The sequence below is a fragment of the Aulonocara sp. 'chitande type north' Nkhata Bay genome, linkage group LG17 (genome assembly GCF_057382095.1).
Source record: "Aulonocara sp. 'chitande type north' Nkhata Bay isolate Kocher_YH1m ecotype deep benthic linkage group LG17, A_spYH_male_GT1.1, whole genome shotgun sequence".
Lineage (NCBI taxonomy): Eukaryota > Metazoa > Chordata > Actinopteri > Cichliformes > Cichlidae > Aulonocara > Aulonocara sp. 'chitande type north' Nkhata Bay.
The window spans coordinates 2261467-2280159 of NC_141360.1; the positions used below are offsets into that span (position 1 = coordinate 2261467).

General features: G+C 39.7%; 1 protein-coding gene across 2 annotated transcripts; it reads right to left on the reverse strand.

Moving 5' to 3' along the window:
• Positions 1 to 1316: 1316 nt before the first annotated feature.
• sult4a1 (sulfotransferase family 4A, member 1) lies at positions 1317 to 18550 on the reverse strand. 2 transcript variants are annotated; one of them, XR_015125706.1, is made up of 8 exons: positions 18177 to 18550; positions 13743 to 13873; positions 11360 to 11440; positions 10758 to 10884; positions 10549 to 10643; positions 9354 to 9492; positions 4470 to 4541; positions 1317 to 4343 (listed from the first exon to the last, which is right to left on the reverse strand). XR_015125706.1 is itself a non-coding variant. In XM_086269248.1 (7 exons), the coding sequence occupies exons 1-7, from the start codon at positions 18343 to 18345 to the stop codon at positions 4231 to 4233; spliced, it is 855 nt and encodes a 284-aa protein (XP_086125374.1). In that variant the 5' UTR covers positions 18346 to 18546; the 3' UTR covers positions 1317 to 4230. The 2 variants fall into 2 exon arrangements, 1 of the variants encoding a protein (XP_086125374.1); XM_086269248.1 differs by lacking the exon at positions 4470 to 4541 and having other exon boundaries at positions 18177 to 18546.
• Positions 18551 to 18693: the final 143 nt, after the last annotated feature.

Here is an 18693-nt window from a genome sequence, read left to right on the forward strand (position 1 = left end):
TCCAACTTTAAAGACCCATCTTTGTGAGCCATATCTTGATGTTATATTAATGATATTATTTAATTTAACGAAATAATAATATATGCACATTTAATAAGTATATTTCACATTTCAAGAAAATCTAATAATCCACAAAAAGTCACAATCTGAAGACCCAGCTGATATTGTTTTAAAGAGGTCAAAATATTCTTGTAAGGCTGATTTTAACTTTCTGATTTGCAATTTTGATTATTTTAAGGCTGGATTTTGGTGACCCTATGACTCTGGAGGCTTCCCACGATGCACTGTGTGTTTCTTCGTCACTGACCTTTTTTCATTAATAATCGTTGGTTATTATTAATGTCTTGCTCTCCTCCACAGCCAGTGTCTTTTCTCCTGTATTGCTTGCCACACACTCAGCTGGTTGCAGCAGATGTCTCCTAACCTTGCTCTGCTGGAGGTTTCTTCCTGTTAAAAAGGAGTTTTTCTTTCCCACTGTCACCAAGTGCCTGCTCAAAGGGGATCATCTGGTTTGGAGGTTTTCTGTAATATTGTAGTGTCTTTAACTTACCATATAAAGTGCCATCAGGCGATTGTTGTTGTTATTTGGTGCTGTATAAAAACAATTGTAATTGTTCTGTTTTGTTTTACGATTTCATGGGTTTCATGTAAGCCATGTGGCATCCAGCAGTGAGATCTGCAACATCAAAGATGGTGGTAGAAGCATAACTTTAACAGGGGCAAATGATTTTGAGCCAAGAATATTTTTGTACATGCAGTTTTTATGTCCTGTTCACCACAGAAATGAAAATTTCGATAATGTGTTGCTGAGTTGTGGGACTTGCTTTTGGAAAGAGTCAGCTTAACCTGCTGATGGTCTTTCACCTTTATACCAGCTTTACACTGGCGAAGAGTTGAACAGCAGTATCACGATGGCTGATGTAACCTCCATATATGTGATATTTACTTGACAGTTACTTGTAAGTAGCAATGTACTGTAATTTATCACTTTTACCTGTTGCCAATTTCCAATCACCATTTAATCTAACAAGCATGTTTAAACATTTTACCAGCTGATCTTAAAATATAGAAAAATGTCCGTTTAGAACCTAAAAGGCTCAATGCAGTCATTAGGAATAATGTGCCTCACGTGCTGAAGCCCAGTGCTTTCCAGATGTCTGTGGCCAGCCTCTTTTTTCAGAGCAAAGATTTCTGAGCAAACAACTGAGTAAATGATTCTCATTCCCCATTTGTCCAGTAACAGTATTTTAAAACTAAACTTTTTTTAATAAATTGCATTATAGCAATTAAAAGAAAGACTCTCCATCCATCGGATATCACATGAAGACATTACTTTATTAATAAACCAGCAAAGCAAAGCATGTCAAATACAATAAAAGGATGTCCTGAAACAGAGACAGGCATGTATAAAAACCCCAAATAAAAGGATAGGTGGAGTTGGACTTGCTAAAGCCTTGCCAATGGTTGTAAACAGTGTTACAGTAGGAAATAAGAACAATGAAAAAACGAATGTGCAGAGTTGTGCTGAGGTTGTAGTGTACATCCACACAATAAAGACATTCACATGTGTCAGGTAGAGCGCAGGGACTAGTCTGCATGAACTACTGCAGCAACAGAGGATGAGAAGGAGTAGAAGGTGCTATACTGTTTGGAAGTGATGCTCAGGTTGATTCCAGTCTGACTCCAGTTAGACAGTGGTGCTGTTGTTGCCCTACACTGAGTAGCAGAACACAGTTAATGCTGGTTATGGGTTAATATTCTGCCCACCCCTCTTAAACCTGACATTTCTGAGAAAAAAATTTTTTACTGTCCACTGTGGTGGTACAGGCTTGATTCCCTTTGTGTTCCCTTCTTTGTAGAGAAAAAAAACTGGTTAAATTTTGTGAGTATGTCGCAACAACTGGCCCCACGCATAAGATCAAATGCGTGGGATTAGCAGTAGGAATTTCCGATGAGTCCAACAGATCTGTGTCCCCAACACCGATTTTTGTCAAAGCTTAAAAGTAATTTAAAAAGAAATAATGCACTCCAAATGATCCTTATGCTTCAGCTCAGCTCTGGTGTGTCAGCTCTGTCATCAGGTTTTACCGCCCAGGTGACCCAACATCAATTATGATGCCCAAAACTGCCTCCAAAACACGACATGTGCAAGTGAGTGCAGCTCCCCATTTAGACCGCCAGAGGGCGACATTCCATTACTTTCAGCTAAATGCTGGTAAACTGCAGATAACATAACTTCTTCTTTAAATCCAGTATTGCAATTCTTTTATGTCACAAAAGCTGTTTTAGATGAATTTGATGGCATAAATATCCATTTATGTCAATGTTTCCAGACCTGACCCGACCACTACTGTGTGGATCTAGACACAGTCAATGAATTTGACGGGGCCCTGATGTACTCGGGTGACATGTTTGAGGATTAACAAGACAGTTGTCCCTCTCCACATCTCATACACACTCACATCAGACGTGTCCAAATATCTGTAGCTGATGCAGAGCAGAGCCCTCTAATCACCAAGCAGTTTTAAACGTTAATTAATCTAAAAATAATTGTTGAACTCGCACCAAATGTTTGCTGACATCAGGAGGATGGTTAATAGTTACACTGTAGTGAGTTTTACTACTTTTACCAGGACACCTGCTGTAAATACCCAGATTTCTGCCTTAATGACAAGTTATGCTTTCAAATTATATTAGTGGAATAAAGATGTCTTTCACAGAAAAGCTGACATTGTTCTATAAATTAAGGCTTGTATTCCCAGTGATGCAGAAAGCAAACGATTTATTTGTTTTGAATCGTGTTGAAATCATCGATATGCTTTCCCCTGACTCGGCCTCAGTCCACCCTCAGTTTCAAATCTGGGAGCAGATTTAGAAAACATTACAATGCTTTATATAAGAAAGCAAGGTAGCAGCTGCTGGCAGTGAGACGAGAACAACACTGGACTTTATTTATTTACAGAGCTCTTATTGGCAAACTTCATGGGAATATTGGATGTGTCTTCTTGCTTATATTTCAACTTCACACTATACTTGGTACCAAGACTGTTTAGTCCTTTAAATTTATCACAATAATACCAATGTAGGAAATTGCTGCAATAAATCGATTATGGATATTTGCATCATACTTGCTTCTTTCTGATGCAATATTATTTTTGTTTTATTCAGTTTCTATCTGTTATGATTTTATACATAATTCAAGAGGTTTCTTTATATTATTTTTATGTAATGAGTCAAAGTAAATGTTTTTCATGTGTGTCATAACCAGGGGGTCCTTGTAAAAGAGAGCCTGCTCTCAAAGCCTTCCCTGTTTAAATAAAGGTATTTTATATAGACCACAAATACAAGATCTGGCAGACTGCGTGGTAAATGTGTTTACAGTAAAAACTGGTCAAAACATTTTGTGTAATCTCAAAGTTGTGGCTCATAGCGACAACCCGATGAAGACGTTTTTAGCATTGCAGCTCATCGTTTTGGTTTTTTCTAACCCATTTCCAGAAATACGCTGCTGCTGCGCCTATCGACTGTCCTCACACAGTCTTACCTACAAGTTGATGGCGAGCACTATTCGTCTACCTGATATTTTTCATCGTTATTTTAGCAGAGACCAAAACAGAGCTTATGTTTGTCAAATGGCCACAGCGATAAATGACTGTGGCTCCTGAATATTCTGGACTTATGGTAAACATACAACTCTTTGACAACAGCTCGAGGTCGTGTCCATAATGCTGCCAAACAGTTGGTGGTTCAAAGTATCGTTTTTTTCCTTCAACTAGTGCCGACTCAACATCGTTAGTGTTGTCGTTAGCATGTTTGAGGACAGCTATAACAACTTTCCCCGTTCATTTCCAACGTTTTTCATCACAAATATCTGCATACAGGTTAAATTCCTGTTATGAATCCACCCACCAAGACTTCAGTTCAGTGGCTGACCCTAATCTAGTCGATATATACTATAAACACACACAGCAGTGGAGGTAGGGGCTGAGGGAGATTTGGTTTAACTATTGATTTAAAAAATTCGGTAATCTCCACAACAGTGTGACTTCTGATTTCTGCTGACATGGGATTGCATATGTGAAAAGTCTTTTAGTGAGAGCTCACTGTTAGGTTGAACTATTGAACTTCAGATTGACTGAGGGAAGATGTAGGAGTTTGGGTTTCGACAGGAAATGAGCTAGCATAGATAAGTGAGTCGGGAGGCGATACGGAGAGATGGTCAGGCGTTCCTCACAGGCAGAAGTCAAAGGTCAAGTCGGACTTCCCCATCTTCTGTCTGTATACCGCATCAAACTTTTCATTCATAGACACGGTGAAGATATCTTTCCACAGACCAACACGACCTGCAGGGAAATGGAGCGTAGTAAGGATTTTAATAAGCACCGTCTTTATTTGTGCTCAAAACACCAAAACTTATTGAGCGTATTTCTGCTGCAGACTGAATGCAGCCCGGCACGGCAGTGACTCACCAGTTGCAGTGTGTATGTGACTGACTGTCAGCTCTCTAACCTATAGCAGATCAAACACCAGACTTCCTTAGACTAAAAGGAAAAAAAACAGATGGAAAAACATAGAACAAAAACAGATGACAGAAACTGTAAGTGAACATAAAAAACTAAATATACACATAAACCAAAATGATAACAAATAAGGAAACAAATGTAAAACACATGTACACTCATGTGAAAAACTATGCGCACCCTTACTGTTTCTGTTTCAGAAAGCACAATTACAAAATGACAGATCAAGTATGGCTTGTTTGGAAAAAGCCTATTCTCTCTAAAATGAACTTGACCGCATTTGCAAAGCTTTCTCTGAAACAAAGGACAACAGATCTGGAACAACGTCCTTTGGACAGAAGAGACCAAGTGGAAATCCTTCAAGCATAGCAGTGGAGAGGTGATGAGTGGGTTTGTTTTGCAGCTACAGGACCTGGACTTGTTGCAGTCACCGTGTAGACTTCTGTATACCAAAGTACTCTAGAGTCAAATGTAAGGTCGACAGCTAGAGCGTGGCCAAAACTGGGTCATGCAACATGAAAATGATTGGAACAGAAAAGAGTCAAGGTCTTGCAATAGCCCAGTCAAAGTCCAGAGCTCAACTCGATTGTGGAAGTACCTTAAGATAGATATGCATAAACACAGTTCCTCCAACCTCAGTGAACTGAACAATGACATGAAGGAGTACGCCAGATTTCCTCAACTACTGAAGGGACTGGAGGTCACACAGAAAACAGGGGACACTTCAAGTTACTGCTGCTAAAATAGTTCTGATAGATAATAAATCATCATTTGACAGTTTTCTTTTTCATATGACTGTACATGGAACTCATGAAAGGTTCAATCAAAACAAACGCAGTCACATCCTGCACAACACTCCAGTGTTAAACTACAGTCTGCAGTGCAGAGTCAGACACACTGGTGCTATAATGTTTTCATCAGAATGCATTATGTAATAATCCAAAAATATTCAATCACATAGTCATGCAATATGAAATGTCATGCAGGTAACCTTGGCACAACTCATTTTTAATTTAACCAAAACTATTTAAATTAACGCCATAACTAATTTAACTATAACTTGGTTCTGTATTCGAACCATCGTCATTCCTACAGTTGAATCACATCATCTTGTTTTCTTCTGCGATCATTTTGATAAAGTTAAGCGTTAAATTCTTAGGTCCCAGTCACACAGACCCGGAGATCAGTTGGTGACAACATCGACCCGCTGATTAAAAAATGAGAATCTCCCTACCAGCTGCAATTTGTTACAGTTGCTGTGATTGATTGTCACAGAGCCTTGGTAGCTATCACCTATAACTGTCATAGGAGGCACTGACTGACCCACAAGCACACACTAACTAGCTGCTATGTGACCATGAAACTATGTAGCGTGTGAGGCAAACCAGAAACATCTATTGATGAAAGTTGTATAAATTTAAATGCCAGTATAAGCATTGTTAGCAGGCTCAGTGTGTGTTTCTCTTTGAAACCATATTCTTAATATTTGGTCATATTGAGAAAACACCAAACCTGTAAATTAACTATCTTAACATTGGCACGTTAATAAACCAAGCTCATAATCCTTCCAGTCAAAAGGTTTTTCACAAATTTATATATTTTTCACAGAACTTGTCTTTGCATTAATCAAACAATTTAACATTCACTCGTTTAAAACTCAGTATATAAATAATTAAACATAGTTAAACATAGTATTCACCTCTCAACTCATGCAGCATGTATGTTAACATTTACTGATCAGAGGTGTAGACCTGATGGAGCGATCAGCCCATTTTAAATAATAAATTCACAGTTAGCTTAATAACTTCAGTTGTCAGTTTAAGAGAGTTTCATACAGTAAAGTTAATAAAGATGAAGCGAGTGATCAGAGCTCTCATTGTGATAACAAGGGTCACATTTAACAACAATTTTCTTATGACATCAAAAACCTGCTTTCAGGGTTTGTCCAAAGAAGTACAGAGTCAGCTATGTGTTTGTGAACAGCATTTCCAAAGCTGCACCCATAGAAGTGTAAAGTTCTTCTTGACAGTAGGTCTTCACATAGCAAGGGGCAGGTGTTAGACACAGAGTTTAGGAGTTTAGGAGTCGTTTGGTACCGGGCCGCGAGAGTTGAGGCTCAGGTGGAGTGCAGGGTTTATCCTAAACTGTGTCTAACACCTGCCCCTTGCTATGTGAAGACCTACTGTCAAGTCCCGAGTCATATGTGTTATAAATCAGCGGTCCCCAACCCCCGGGCCTCGGACCGGTACCGGTCCGTGAGTCGTTTGGTACCGGGCCGCGAGAGTTGAGGCTCAGGTGTGAAATGTATAGTTTTCAGGGTTTTTATCGGTTTTCAGTGTTATTTTGTTATCGTTTTTATCGTTAACTCGGTTTTCCTGGGTCTTTTCACGTGTGTTATCAATAAATCTTCTTTTTTTCGGTACCGGTACTAGTTTTATTTTGTTGTATTTTTCCGCGACACCTTAAAGGCCGGTCCGTGAAAATATTGTCGGGCATAAACCGGTCCGTGGCGCAAAGAAGTTTGGAGACTGCTGATATAAATCATTGACTACATGAGTTAAAGTAGTATTGTGCACCAAGAGTTCTGAGTGACTGAATTACTAAGAAGCTAACGTTAAGTAGCCTTGTGCTAACCTGCAGTGTAAAGTATTGACTATGACACTGCGTGATGATCTAAACTCCTGAAACAGAAAGGTGTTTCTCTTCATAAAGTCCTAATCTCATTGTAATGCCTCTGTCAGTGCGCCCCAGGGTGGCTGTGGCTACAATGTAGCTGCCATCACCTGTGTGTGAATGGGTGGATGACTGGATATGTAAAGCGCTTTGGGGTCCTTAGGGACTAGTAAAGCGCTATATAAATACAGGCCATTTACCATTTACCATAGTTCACATAAGGAACAACTTAGACGTGGATGTATTTAGCTTGTATCAGATTATTAGTCCAGCTGTGAGATATTATTAGTATTAGGTAAATTTGCATGGGTAAGCCTTTGCTCTGTTTACTACAGGTCAGTGACCTGAGACTGGTCTGCATACACAAACTCTTGCAACATAACTATCGTCTCCAGGGACATTAATAACTAACCAACACAAATCAATGTAGTTATCTCCCCTTAAAAAATGTTGTCTATAAGCTCAGTGTACATTAAATAATTTATGGTGTGGTTGACTTTAGGAAATGTGTAATCTGCAATGCTACACATTTCCTTTGCAGCAGTCGAGAGTTATAGTTAGTGATTTAGTTGTTGTCTGAGTTTGTCTGCACTAGCTTGTATTGAATTTGACCCCAAATATGATTAGCTTCGATTATTTGCATCCTGACCTCTATCAGCTAATGGGAACAGCTAATCTCTTAATGGGAACAGAATGAAAAACAATGAAACTGCTATAAACAAAAAGGTTTGAATACACCTACATGGAGCATACAGAAATCGAACTACACAATATTGTAGTATCACCACAAGAGTTAACAAGGAGGTAAGCACTGTAAGAAACTAACAACTCTCAGCAAACAGCTCAGAGCAAAGGACCAAAAAGATCTGACCCAGCTGCTACTTTCTTTAGTAGCATTAAGTAGCATGAAAGGGCAGTGATTTTGAAAGAGAAGCTGCTATATAATTGACTTTTCACTGATGTGAGCAACGCATAAAATTCGATTCTCCTCCACTGCTTCGGGCATTTGGCAATCCTACCACGATGAGCTTACCCAATCTTCTACCAGAAACTGCATTTTTTGCACTTATTCATGGAAATATAAAGTGGGCAATGTCCTGTAAGATTTGTGTTTTCCTGGTACTCTTTCTTGTTTGCAGCATTTGTTTGAATTTGTTCTTCTGTGTTCATTCATTTTTCCAGTAATATTTTACTCTTCATACTACACACAGACATAATGTAAACAACGGGAGGCATTGCTTTAGGTTTAGATGCACAAACTCAGAGCAGCAGCACCAACAGTCTGATATTCCTGCACTCTATTCCTCTGCATACTCACAGCGATATCAGTGGGGGTGGAATGGACCCTTTGGTGGGTCACTTCTGGCCTACAGTCTGTGGACCCCTGTTCTAAGATGTTACACAGCCACCACTAGCGGTGACATATTACAGCTGCCTGCTCTGTGTTTGGATTTTGTAAACTAGCATGTCCTGTTTTTATATTGGTATTTATGTGTTACCCTTAGCCACACTTGGAAAATAGTTCAAAATAATACAAATAATAGATAAAAATATAACATCAGACACATTTGATTTTCTCCTGATTAATCAACTAACATATTGCATCATATCTATGCAGGTAATCACCATACATACAGTTAAACTGCCTATTCAGAAGACTCAATGAACAACCTCCAGAGCTGTAAAATGAACATAGAAATCACAAAAACTGCAGTTCCCTTTACTTGCCGATAGATAAGATCCCCTCTTTATAAGAGCCTTACCTGAATTACATCCACCTGGATATTTGAGTTAGTGGCCTTGATTAATGAGTGTCTGTAGCTGGTTCTGATGGGCGTCTGCTAAGATGGGTGTCTTCACTGTGTTTGCATGATTTGACTAATTATGGCTTTCTGTGTGAAGATTGTGTTGCAGTTTTGGTGGGTGCATTCAATTGCTTTATTAGTCTGTAACTATATGTGGGGGGTTTTTGTTGCACCCATACAGTTTATGGAGACAACTTGTGAATATAGCTAACTAGTGTTAGCTCTTAAATTAGCACTGCTCCCTCTACTCAGAGTGTAGAGTCCTAAACCAATGGCTGATGTCTCAGTCGGTATGTGCATGTTTTATGCTGTCTGTGCCCAGAACAAAATAACTGAGCTTTCCTCTCCCACTCACCTCTGCACATGGACAGTGCCTCTGAGTTGCAGCACTGCTCAATGAGCTGGTTGCAGCTCTCCACCATGCCTTCCAGCTGAGCCTTGTCACAGGAGACACCCAGAAAACGTGCCAGTTGTTCCACTAATGTCCCCAGATCCTGAAGAGGAGAGGAAGAAAAATCTATGAAAGCAAATGTAACAAACAAACACAGAGAAAATGTTTTGTTGTTAAAATAACGCTAATGCGTGATTCTGCTTGTTTCCTCCTGGATTTGACACGCATTAATCCTCCCTCCCCCTCTTTCTGTTGCCCGTATACCCTCGGTGTGCTGAAGGTTGAGCCTCCATGCATCGTGAAAAGTTTTCATATTGTGACATCAGTGACATTGAACTCGTTCAGATTACTACTCCAGCTGGGTGCCTGATGAACGGTAGAAATGTATTTGGATACTTGGTACTTGCAGCTATCCTGTGTGTCTTCTAAGATTGGTCTGCCTGATCTTAGAGTCCTGACGTACTGTTTTATCAATCAGTAGCTGGTGCCTTGAACCTCTGATGTTATCTATGCCCTTATGCGTTGATACAGGCTGGTAAGTTTAACGCCCATAGAGCATAAAAAAGAGCATAAATGTCAAATAGATAACAAATTAATGTGAAATATCAAAAACATATTATATAAACACATTTCTATTAAAATAGATTTTTGGTTTAGTTGGAAATATTCAATGCTTCTTGATTTTTATCCTATTGAGTTCCTTAGTCAAACTATAGTTTAGTATACTAAGAGGGCAAAAACTACCCATATGGAAAAGATATATATAAATCTTATAAAGTTTGTATCTGTCTTGTGTGAAACTTGTATGAAAAGCATACAAGAGTGAAAACAGATATAAGATCCCTTGAAAAATTATATAATGAAACTTGTATGTTTTGGACACTTCCTAAAAACAATATATGAAAGTAATGAGAAAGTGGCCACTTTCATGAGTAAATCATGTAAGTTTTTACTATTTCTTTTCCATATGGGTATGTTCAAGGCCAGAATGCCTGCTCAGAAAATCCAGGCTCCATAGGAGCAATTTCCCCCTAATTTACTGCCTACGTTGCACACAAAATTCAGTAAAGTCATCTGTCAGGGGCAGACAGCTGGGTGTAAGTTTCCATGAACTAGCAATAAGATGCTAAAAGGGCCCACAAAACAGTTGTGATATTACCTTGTACATGTCTTCGTATTTCAAGAAAAGGACATTAGAATCCATACGGTGTTCCCAAAATTCCTGAACATGTTCAAACCAGGAACCATATCCCACTATAAAGGAAAAGTATCAATCAGTGAGATACAGGGACTCGACAAAACAGGACAGGGCTTCTATGGAGTGGATTACATGAAATGTCCAAATCTTCTATTAATCTGTATACTCACGTTTATCATTCATGAAGCGCCGGCAGAATTCCTGGAAGGTTCCCCGGTAGCTCATGGTCCTGAGAGAGCGGTGAAACTGGTAGTAGGATACCACCAAATCCTTAGGGTTTCGAGCCATGTAGATCACCTGGAAGAGGGCAACAGTACTCGCTGTAAACAGGAAGTATAGATTTAACCCAGTATCACAGCAAGGCGTGTAACAGACACGCTGGTCCACCGTGGACAGAAGTTGGATTACCAGCAGTGGGAGATAATATATTTAAAGTCTGCATTGAGCAAAAGATGTGTGGCGTACATTTCAGGGTGCTCAAATGCCAGAAACGATAAAGCTAGGCAGCTAAAATGTATCTACATGTAAGAGTGTTAATAATGTCTGAACACTTTCCCGTGATTATTTTCATGTTGGCTTGAAATGGAATATCTCCATCTGATGTTTTACTGCAGCTCCTGCGTGCATGTACATGAGGCAAAGCGGTCTATTTGACTTTTTGCCGTGATACTAGGTTGATATATTACCTCTGTGTTTTAGTGAAATAATAATGACTGCTGAATCTCCCTGTTTACTTGTTGATTTGATGAACTCAGCCTCTTAGAGAACTAACCTTAGCTTCTCCATTGTGCATGGCTGTAGGGAGGAATCGATAGGGAAGATGGCTTTTGATCAAACGAGGTGACGACAGCTCCTGTGAAAGACAAACACAGTGAATCTGCACTGAACTTTTCCCATCATGTCCTACAGAAAACTTGTGCAACTCTGGACATTTGTCCAAGAAATCTGCAGCTTTGACACGACTGAGGTGTTTGAGTTTTAGCCAGTAGAGTGTCTCATATAACATTTTACGACCCTGGAAGAGGTCCTACAAAAGTTCCCCCAATAAAAATCTTAATAACACCAGATGAGGTCATTGTTACTGGTGGTGAAACAAAAACAAACCAAAGAGCAGCCTGATAGACAATAACCTTACTGCAGCATTAGCATCAGTTTGATGGTGCTGGTCAAACATAGAGACCACTACCAGCATCTCCTTATGTTATAGATCTAAACAACACGTTCTCACTCCCGAGTAGAGCAGGGCGCTATGACCAAAAACATTCTTCAGTCTTCAGCTGATCCAAAATGCTGCAGCAAGAGTCCTGACAGGGACTAGAAAGAGAGAGCAGATTTCTCCTGTTTTGGCTTCCTGTTAAATCCAGAATTCAAAATCCTGCTTAAATCTTAAATAATCAGGCCCCATCTTATCTTAATGACCTTGTAGTACCATATCACCCTATTAGAGCACTTCGCTCTCGCTCTGCAGGCCTACTTGTTGTTCCTAGAGTATTTAAAAGTAGAATGGGAGGCAGAGCCTTCAGTTTTCAGGCCCCTCTTCTGTGGAACCAGCTTCCAGTTTGGATTCAGGAGACAGACACTATCTCTACTTTTAAGATTAGGCTTCAAACTTTCCTTTTTGCTAAAGCATATAGTTAGGGCTGGACCAGGTGACCCTGAATCCTCCCTTAGTTATGCTGCAATAGACGTAGGCTGCCGGGGGATTCCCATGATGCACTGGGTTTTTCCTTTCCAGTCACCTTTCTCACTCACTATGTGTTAACAGACCTCTCTGCATTGAATCATATCTGTTATTAACCTCTGTCTCTCTTCCGCAGCATGTCTTTATCCTGTCTTCCTTCTCTCACTCCAACCAATCACAGCAGATGGCCCCGCCCCTCCCTGAGCCTGGTTCTGCCGGAGGTTCCTTCCTGTTAAAAGGGAGTTTTTCCTTCCCACTGTCACCAAAGTGCTTGATCATAGGGGTGATATGATTGTTGGGTTTTTCTCTGTATCTATGAAGCGCCTTGAGGCGACTTTTGTTGTGATTTGGCGCTATATAAATAAAATTGAATTGAATTGAATTGAATACTTTATAACACCGCTCCTCTAAAACAGCAATAAGGATCATTATTAGGCCATATGTAAATAACAAAATAACTTTAACTTAAAGCAAAATTGGGAAACGTAAAGTCCGAAACAACATCAGTCAAACAATGCTGTTTGGTCTGGGTCTAAACAGAGCACGTTGTGTGTGACGTCTTCTTTTGCGCTGCTTTGAGCGTTCACACTAGAGCGCGTTTGCTGTCACATTTTAATTGTAGTGTGAACAAGCAGACAAAAAAATCGGATTTGATCAAAACATTGGAATTGAGCATCAAGACCTGCAGTGTGAACAAATGACGAGATCGGAAAAATGAGGAAATGTGAGAACCATTTGGAATCCATCCACACATGTTCGTTCATTTTCCTCAAATCGCTTTGGAAAACACTATTTCACGTCATTACAGTGCTGGTTAAGGTTAGGGGTAAGGTTATGGTTAGAGCTGGAATACGTGGCTGGAACGTCTTTTACCGTGGGACCGTCATTCTACTGTATTTCACCCATAACCCGGCGCGTACCTTAAGAATGCCGAAGGTCGCCTTTCGCGTTCCTCAGGAACGCCGTGGGACGTGACAAATCGTCAGGATTTTACGCTTCAGGAGTGAGAACGGGCTGATCTAAATCAGCAGTTAGTTCGTTTTAATGTTGTCATAATGTAATCCACACAATTATTCATTCCTAAATCTATAGGACTAAAAAGATATATGCCTGTGAGGAATCTATATCCAGGGGACAAGATTTTTAACTTTCAAGTTTCCATTTGTAGTCTCAGCTCAGTTAATGCAAATAAACAGTATATCTGGGAGGTAAAAGTGGGAAATGTAATATTCAAACTTTTGATGACTTTGCTTTTTATTAAATTTTCTAAATTATCTGCATTTATAAGCAAGACTTATGACAGTAAGTCTTGAACCAGTTACCCATTAACATGGCTACAGTGGAAGGCTAAGTTAGCAGGCTAGATTTTGCATTGTTTTACCAGATCGAATAATTTAATCTCACCTGCTGCCTCAGTTCTAAATTGGTTATGGTGCTGAGTGTCTGCTACTGTGATGTCAGTGACTCACTCTACCTGTATGATGTCCAGCCCAGGTTGTGGGTATTCTAAAACAGGCAGCTGTTCATCAATGTTCATAAGGCCAATCTCATCAGGGTCTGCTCCCTGACTCACTAGATACACAACTTCCTGAAGTAGACTGGTGCCTGCAATGACAGAAAAGACAATCAGGGGACAATGACAAAAGTCAAACTTCAGCATGAAACAGTGAAAGTTGCTGGATCCACAGCTGATGAGCTTGGATTAATACAAACTAACCACTGAACTATTGTACTGCAGCACAGAACACCCAAACAGTCTTTGAGGCCTTAATTCGTCCATGGGAACTCAATGAGTCACATGTAAAAGTGTGTGCGTCACTAAAAGACATCTTAGAAGAAATTATTTACTGTTTCCACTTTTTCAGTCACCCTAATCAATTACATTGTAACCATTTAATCGCTAGTTACAAAACATTACCATTCTCACATTATTAATGTCTTATTTGTTGCCAGTCCAAAGATTTATGGGCAGTTTGGCTCACAGATGCAGATCACACCATGTGAAACTTGAAGGACGCCTCTCTGTTAAGCAATGGAAAAAGTCAGCATTTTAACACGATGCAATCAATTCATCCCAGCTTGTTTCTTAATAACTTAAAGGCTTGCCAGTGTTCTACATTACAGAGTGATATGAATAAGACTGACTACTCTCACTTAGAGAAAAATAAAGTGAAGTTAGCCACATACTGGCTTTGAAACCGAATAAATTGCATAAGAAAGTTTTTCAGTAAAAGCTTTCTCGTTCTAAAAGAACATTTTTATAACCCATTAGCAGCAGTTATGTAGTGTGTTGATAGATGAAAAAAATCATTTGCGGCTTACAACTAAAAGTTTAAAAAACCTCTAGGAGCCTGTGATACAAAGATTAACAGAGAACACTGTTCTTATAATAACTCTGAGATTCAAATGATGGATGATTTTTACACGTATTCAATTGCACAACAGTTTGGGGTCATTTTGAAAATCTCTTTTTTCTGTAAGTACAAAAGAATCACTTTTTTCATCTAATTTAGCAACAAAGAATGAAAATAATTTATCAAAAATCCTAGAGATTCTGCAAAAAAATCATAAAGAACTCATTTTTATGGAAAGCATTAATTTGCCTGCACGGAGTGTATAAATCAGCCTAAGCAACCTAAGCTTGAATGCAGATCATGACACATTAAACAATATAAAATAATATAAACTGATTTTGTTAACTGAAACAGTAAGTCTTGGTGAAAGATGAAAACTGGAGCCCATCATGTGTCCGGATTGCACCAGCAGCAATGGCAATGAGTTCATTTTCAAACTGGATCCTCATTCAATATGATGTCATTCTGTCATGCTGTGATAACTGGTAACCAGGACGGGTTACCAGTTTATGTTTCTAGTACAATGTGTTTAAAGGTTGAGCATGTAAGCAGCCTAATTTTACAAGTGCTTAATGTTTCAGTCACATAGCTGCTGTGACTGAAACATTAGAAACTGCTTGGAGCAAATACTTCATGCTCACAGGCGCCTATCGGGCACCTTATTGTCTGTACCTGGGGTACCAGAAGCTTAAAACAAGAGTCAAAAGCAGAATAAACTGTTTGTCATTGCCAGAGAAGATTTGACAAGCTTTTCATAGGTGCAACTCACGTACTCAACTTTGCATTTTCCTTGCAAATGTTGCACGATTTTGAGGGAAATAAACAGGCTCTCCAATGATATAAGATTTACTGCCAAGAAGCATTGTGCTGAGTTTGTGTTATATTATGTTTGATATTATATCTGTTTCTTTTTTCTGGATGCATTTTTGTTAAATTTTGATCCAGATCAGTAGCAGGTTTTTAATTTAAATACATCACAATGCATATTTCATACCTCCTTCCTAGTAAAGAATTAAAGTCCTTATCTTTATTTCAAATTCTTCACTTGATTATAAGTGAACATATGTATGGTTAGCATATGGATATTATGTTTGGAAATTTCACTCATCATATGTTTAATATGAGACTTTGATACTGGATTCCCATAAAGCTGATGGAAATGCTAGAGACAGATTAAATAAAGAAAGACCAAATCAGTGTAGCACAAACTGACATAGAGTTTCTAAATGGATGGAGCATAAAGCTGCAGGATACTCAGGAGCACATTGCAGACTCTCCCAGCTCACCTCTTTCAAACTCTGCTGTTTTCCAGTCTTTCTAACTCCTTTGACCATGTGTTTAGAATTTTTGCCTAAAGTTACCTAACGCATGTTTTAAGGAAAATGAACAGTCATGGCTTAAAGACAGCTGTGGTTTAAAAAGGGGAAACAAAATCCCTGATAAAAGTTCAATATGTTTGTGGAGCCAGACCTCCTGATTCCACTAACTTCAAGGATGTGCAAGTATACAGTATGACATATGAAACAGACCTAAGTAATATCATATCGCTCATGCCCTCCCTTTGGTTTATGGAGTGCTGCTAATCCTATTGGCTAAGATGATCACATGTAAGCCAATGGCATCATAGCTCTGCAGCATCCCAGCCATGTGGCCTGACATGTGCTTTCTTTCTCCTATGCACCAAAAGACTACAGATATATAAAGCTTGTTTAAGCTTAAAAACAAAGATTGCTTGGATGCACAAAGTTGTAACTGGTTAAAATGAATATTTGCAGAATATTGCAGAGAACCTCAGGAGACCAGCTGCGTGCCAAGGACACCAAGTTCTGCTCAAGCATGCACTGTTTTGGTGTACAAATGTGACGGATCATTCCTGATCCTGCTGTGATAAACTTATGAAAGGGATCATTCTTGGCATCTGTGACTGCTGTTCCCAATAATTTTAGCTCTGGTGACCTTATCAAATGTCACTGGCTCTAATCCAGGGGAAAAAATCACTACTTTGAAATCACACCAGTGTTCTCTGGAGATTTCTGAGTCTGTGCTTCAGTTCTAAGTGAGTGTGTTGGGTTGTTGGGTGTATTTGTAACTTCTGAGTCATTATCACTGTATAATAGGCACTAACAAATAAACTAATTTAATGATGCTGTGCTGAATTTGTAGAGTTCTTCTGAAGTGTTCCTGTGACTGTTTTGTTTTGTTTTTTTTAAGAAATGTGTGCAATACCAGTGTTTCTTGTCTTGACAGCACACTGGATCAAAAAATGTTTGACATTGAACAAAATAGTGCAGTGGCAAGATCTGAGAAGACATGTGCTCCTCTCAAGTGCCTCTGTGGCTTACAGCTATCTGTAATGCTCTTCTATGCATGCATCTATCCAGATGTACACTGTAGGTGCGTATAGGGTGGTTAAAGAGGCAAAACTAAATGAAAACCACCCCTTTTAATATGTCATTGGTCTAGAGTACCGTTAATCGTACATTATTACATTGTTCTATTTTATAATGGACTATATTATTACAGCTAAAGCTAATTATCTTTATGTAAGTAAGTCTTATGGACAACAACATTAAAATGTGATGTTTCACACACACTTTAATGAAGCTGTAATAAAGCAACAGTTATGATCCCAAAGTATATAGTATAGTATAGTGTAGTATAGTATAGTATAGTATAGTATAGTATAGTATAGTATAGTATATAGTGTATAGTAGTATAACTATATTTTGCTTATAAAACCTTTTTAATAATAAGTAAAATTCGATTTTTCCTCAAAGGTTCTGCTTCATTGGCAAATGCTTTTATGATCAGATATTCTGATTCCTTTGGGCCCCGTCAACCACCCTGTGCCAAAAACTTTCAAAACATCCCCGATGGTCGCCACCCCGTCCTTTGGGTTGCTTTCCTCTGCTGTGCTACATAGAAATGCAACTAAACTCTGAATATTCAAACTCCTTCTGGCCTTCTAGCACTGCTCCAGCTGCCCACCACCTGTCACATGACCGGACCCACCCAGCGCACAGCAGGGCACGACGCATGCAGCAGCGCTGCGCAAAGACACTCTGGGGATAGATGTAAACACCAACTTCTAGAAGTGCTCATGCGAGTGAGGTGGATGATGAAGGCCACAGTAGTTGTGGAGGCTGCACTGATGTGTTTCAGCCAGCCATTAATCGATCTAATCAGTCTGACTCATTTATTTGCTGATATTTGAGTATGAAGTACGGGCTGCTGATGCTACGTGTACATGCTTGATAGAGGCCTATAAAAAGTAGTTCTACGGCACAAGCATCATAAACAGATATCGTCATCCACCCACTGCAATAAAGTGAACGGATTTGCAACTCTCACGATACCGTGATACCTGCGTGCTACGCAAAATGAACCCTGTGACTGATACTAGATACGGGCTACCTGTGCATTCGTGTTTTATTCGTGTTGTTAAACTTTGATAATAACAAGAGAGGCCTGCAGAAACTGCTGCAGTAGCGAGCAGCAAGAAATGCGAAGGCACGAAGACACTCGTGCACAGGGTGGTGTGGTGGCTCCTTTACCTGACTTTGGGTACGTCACAATCCATATGTCGCTACTTCTAAGGGAGAAGTTGGCGATTTCCTCCATCTTTCCCCTGCAGAAGGGCGGCAGCCGCACTCCATCAAACTCGAAGTATTTGCTCTCAAACTCAATCGGCGTGCTCGGCGTATCTGCCTCGCTCTCGGCCATCGTCGAAACGAGCCGCCAGTGCAGGAAAAAGAAAACGCGCACACCCACGTGAACAGCTTTGTGTACGTGTGGTTTGATGTATTTAAAGGTAAGAAGATGATGACCGTGATGAGGTGGCTTGAAACAGCGCTGCTTTGCGTCGGGATGCTGTGGCTCGCGGCGGAGGGCGGAGGAGTTGACCCTCAGCCAATGGCGCAACAGAGAAGTGATGTAATACGCGTGCATGAGAACCAGCATCAGGACCACTCAGCAGGCTCGAGGATGCGCGCGCCCTGCAGAAGCAAACTCGTTCCACAGACAAAAGAGAACTATTGGGCTATGAGGCTGGTGATGATGACTGCATGTTGT

Coding starts and splice junctions, on each gene's coding strand:
- sult4a1 (XM_086269248.1), bottom strand. CDS start 18,345: ATGGCCGAGAGCGAGGCAGATACGCCGAGCACGCCGATTGAGTTTGAG. Junction 11,441..13,742: donor CTGGGCTGGACATCATACAG/GTAGAGTGAGTC, acceptor TGTCTTTCACAG/GAGCTGTCGTCACCTCGTTT. Junction 10,885..11,359: donor TGCACAATGGAGAAGCTAAG/GTTAGTTCTCTA, acceptor GCCCTCTTCCAG/GTGATCTACATGGCTCGAAA.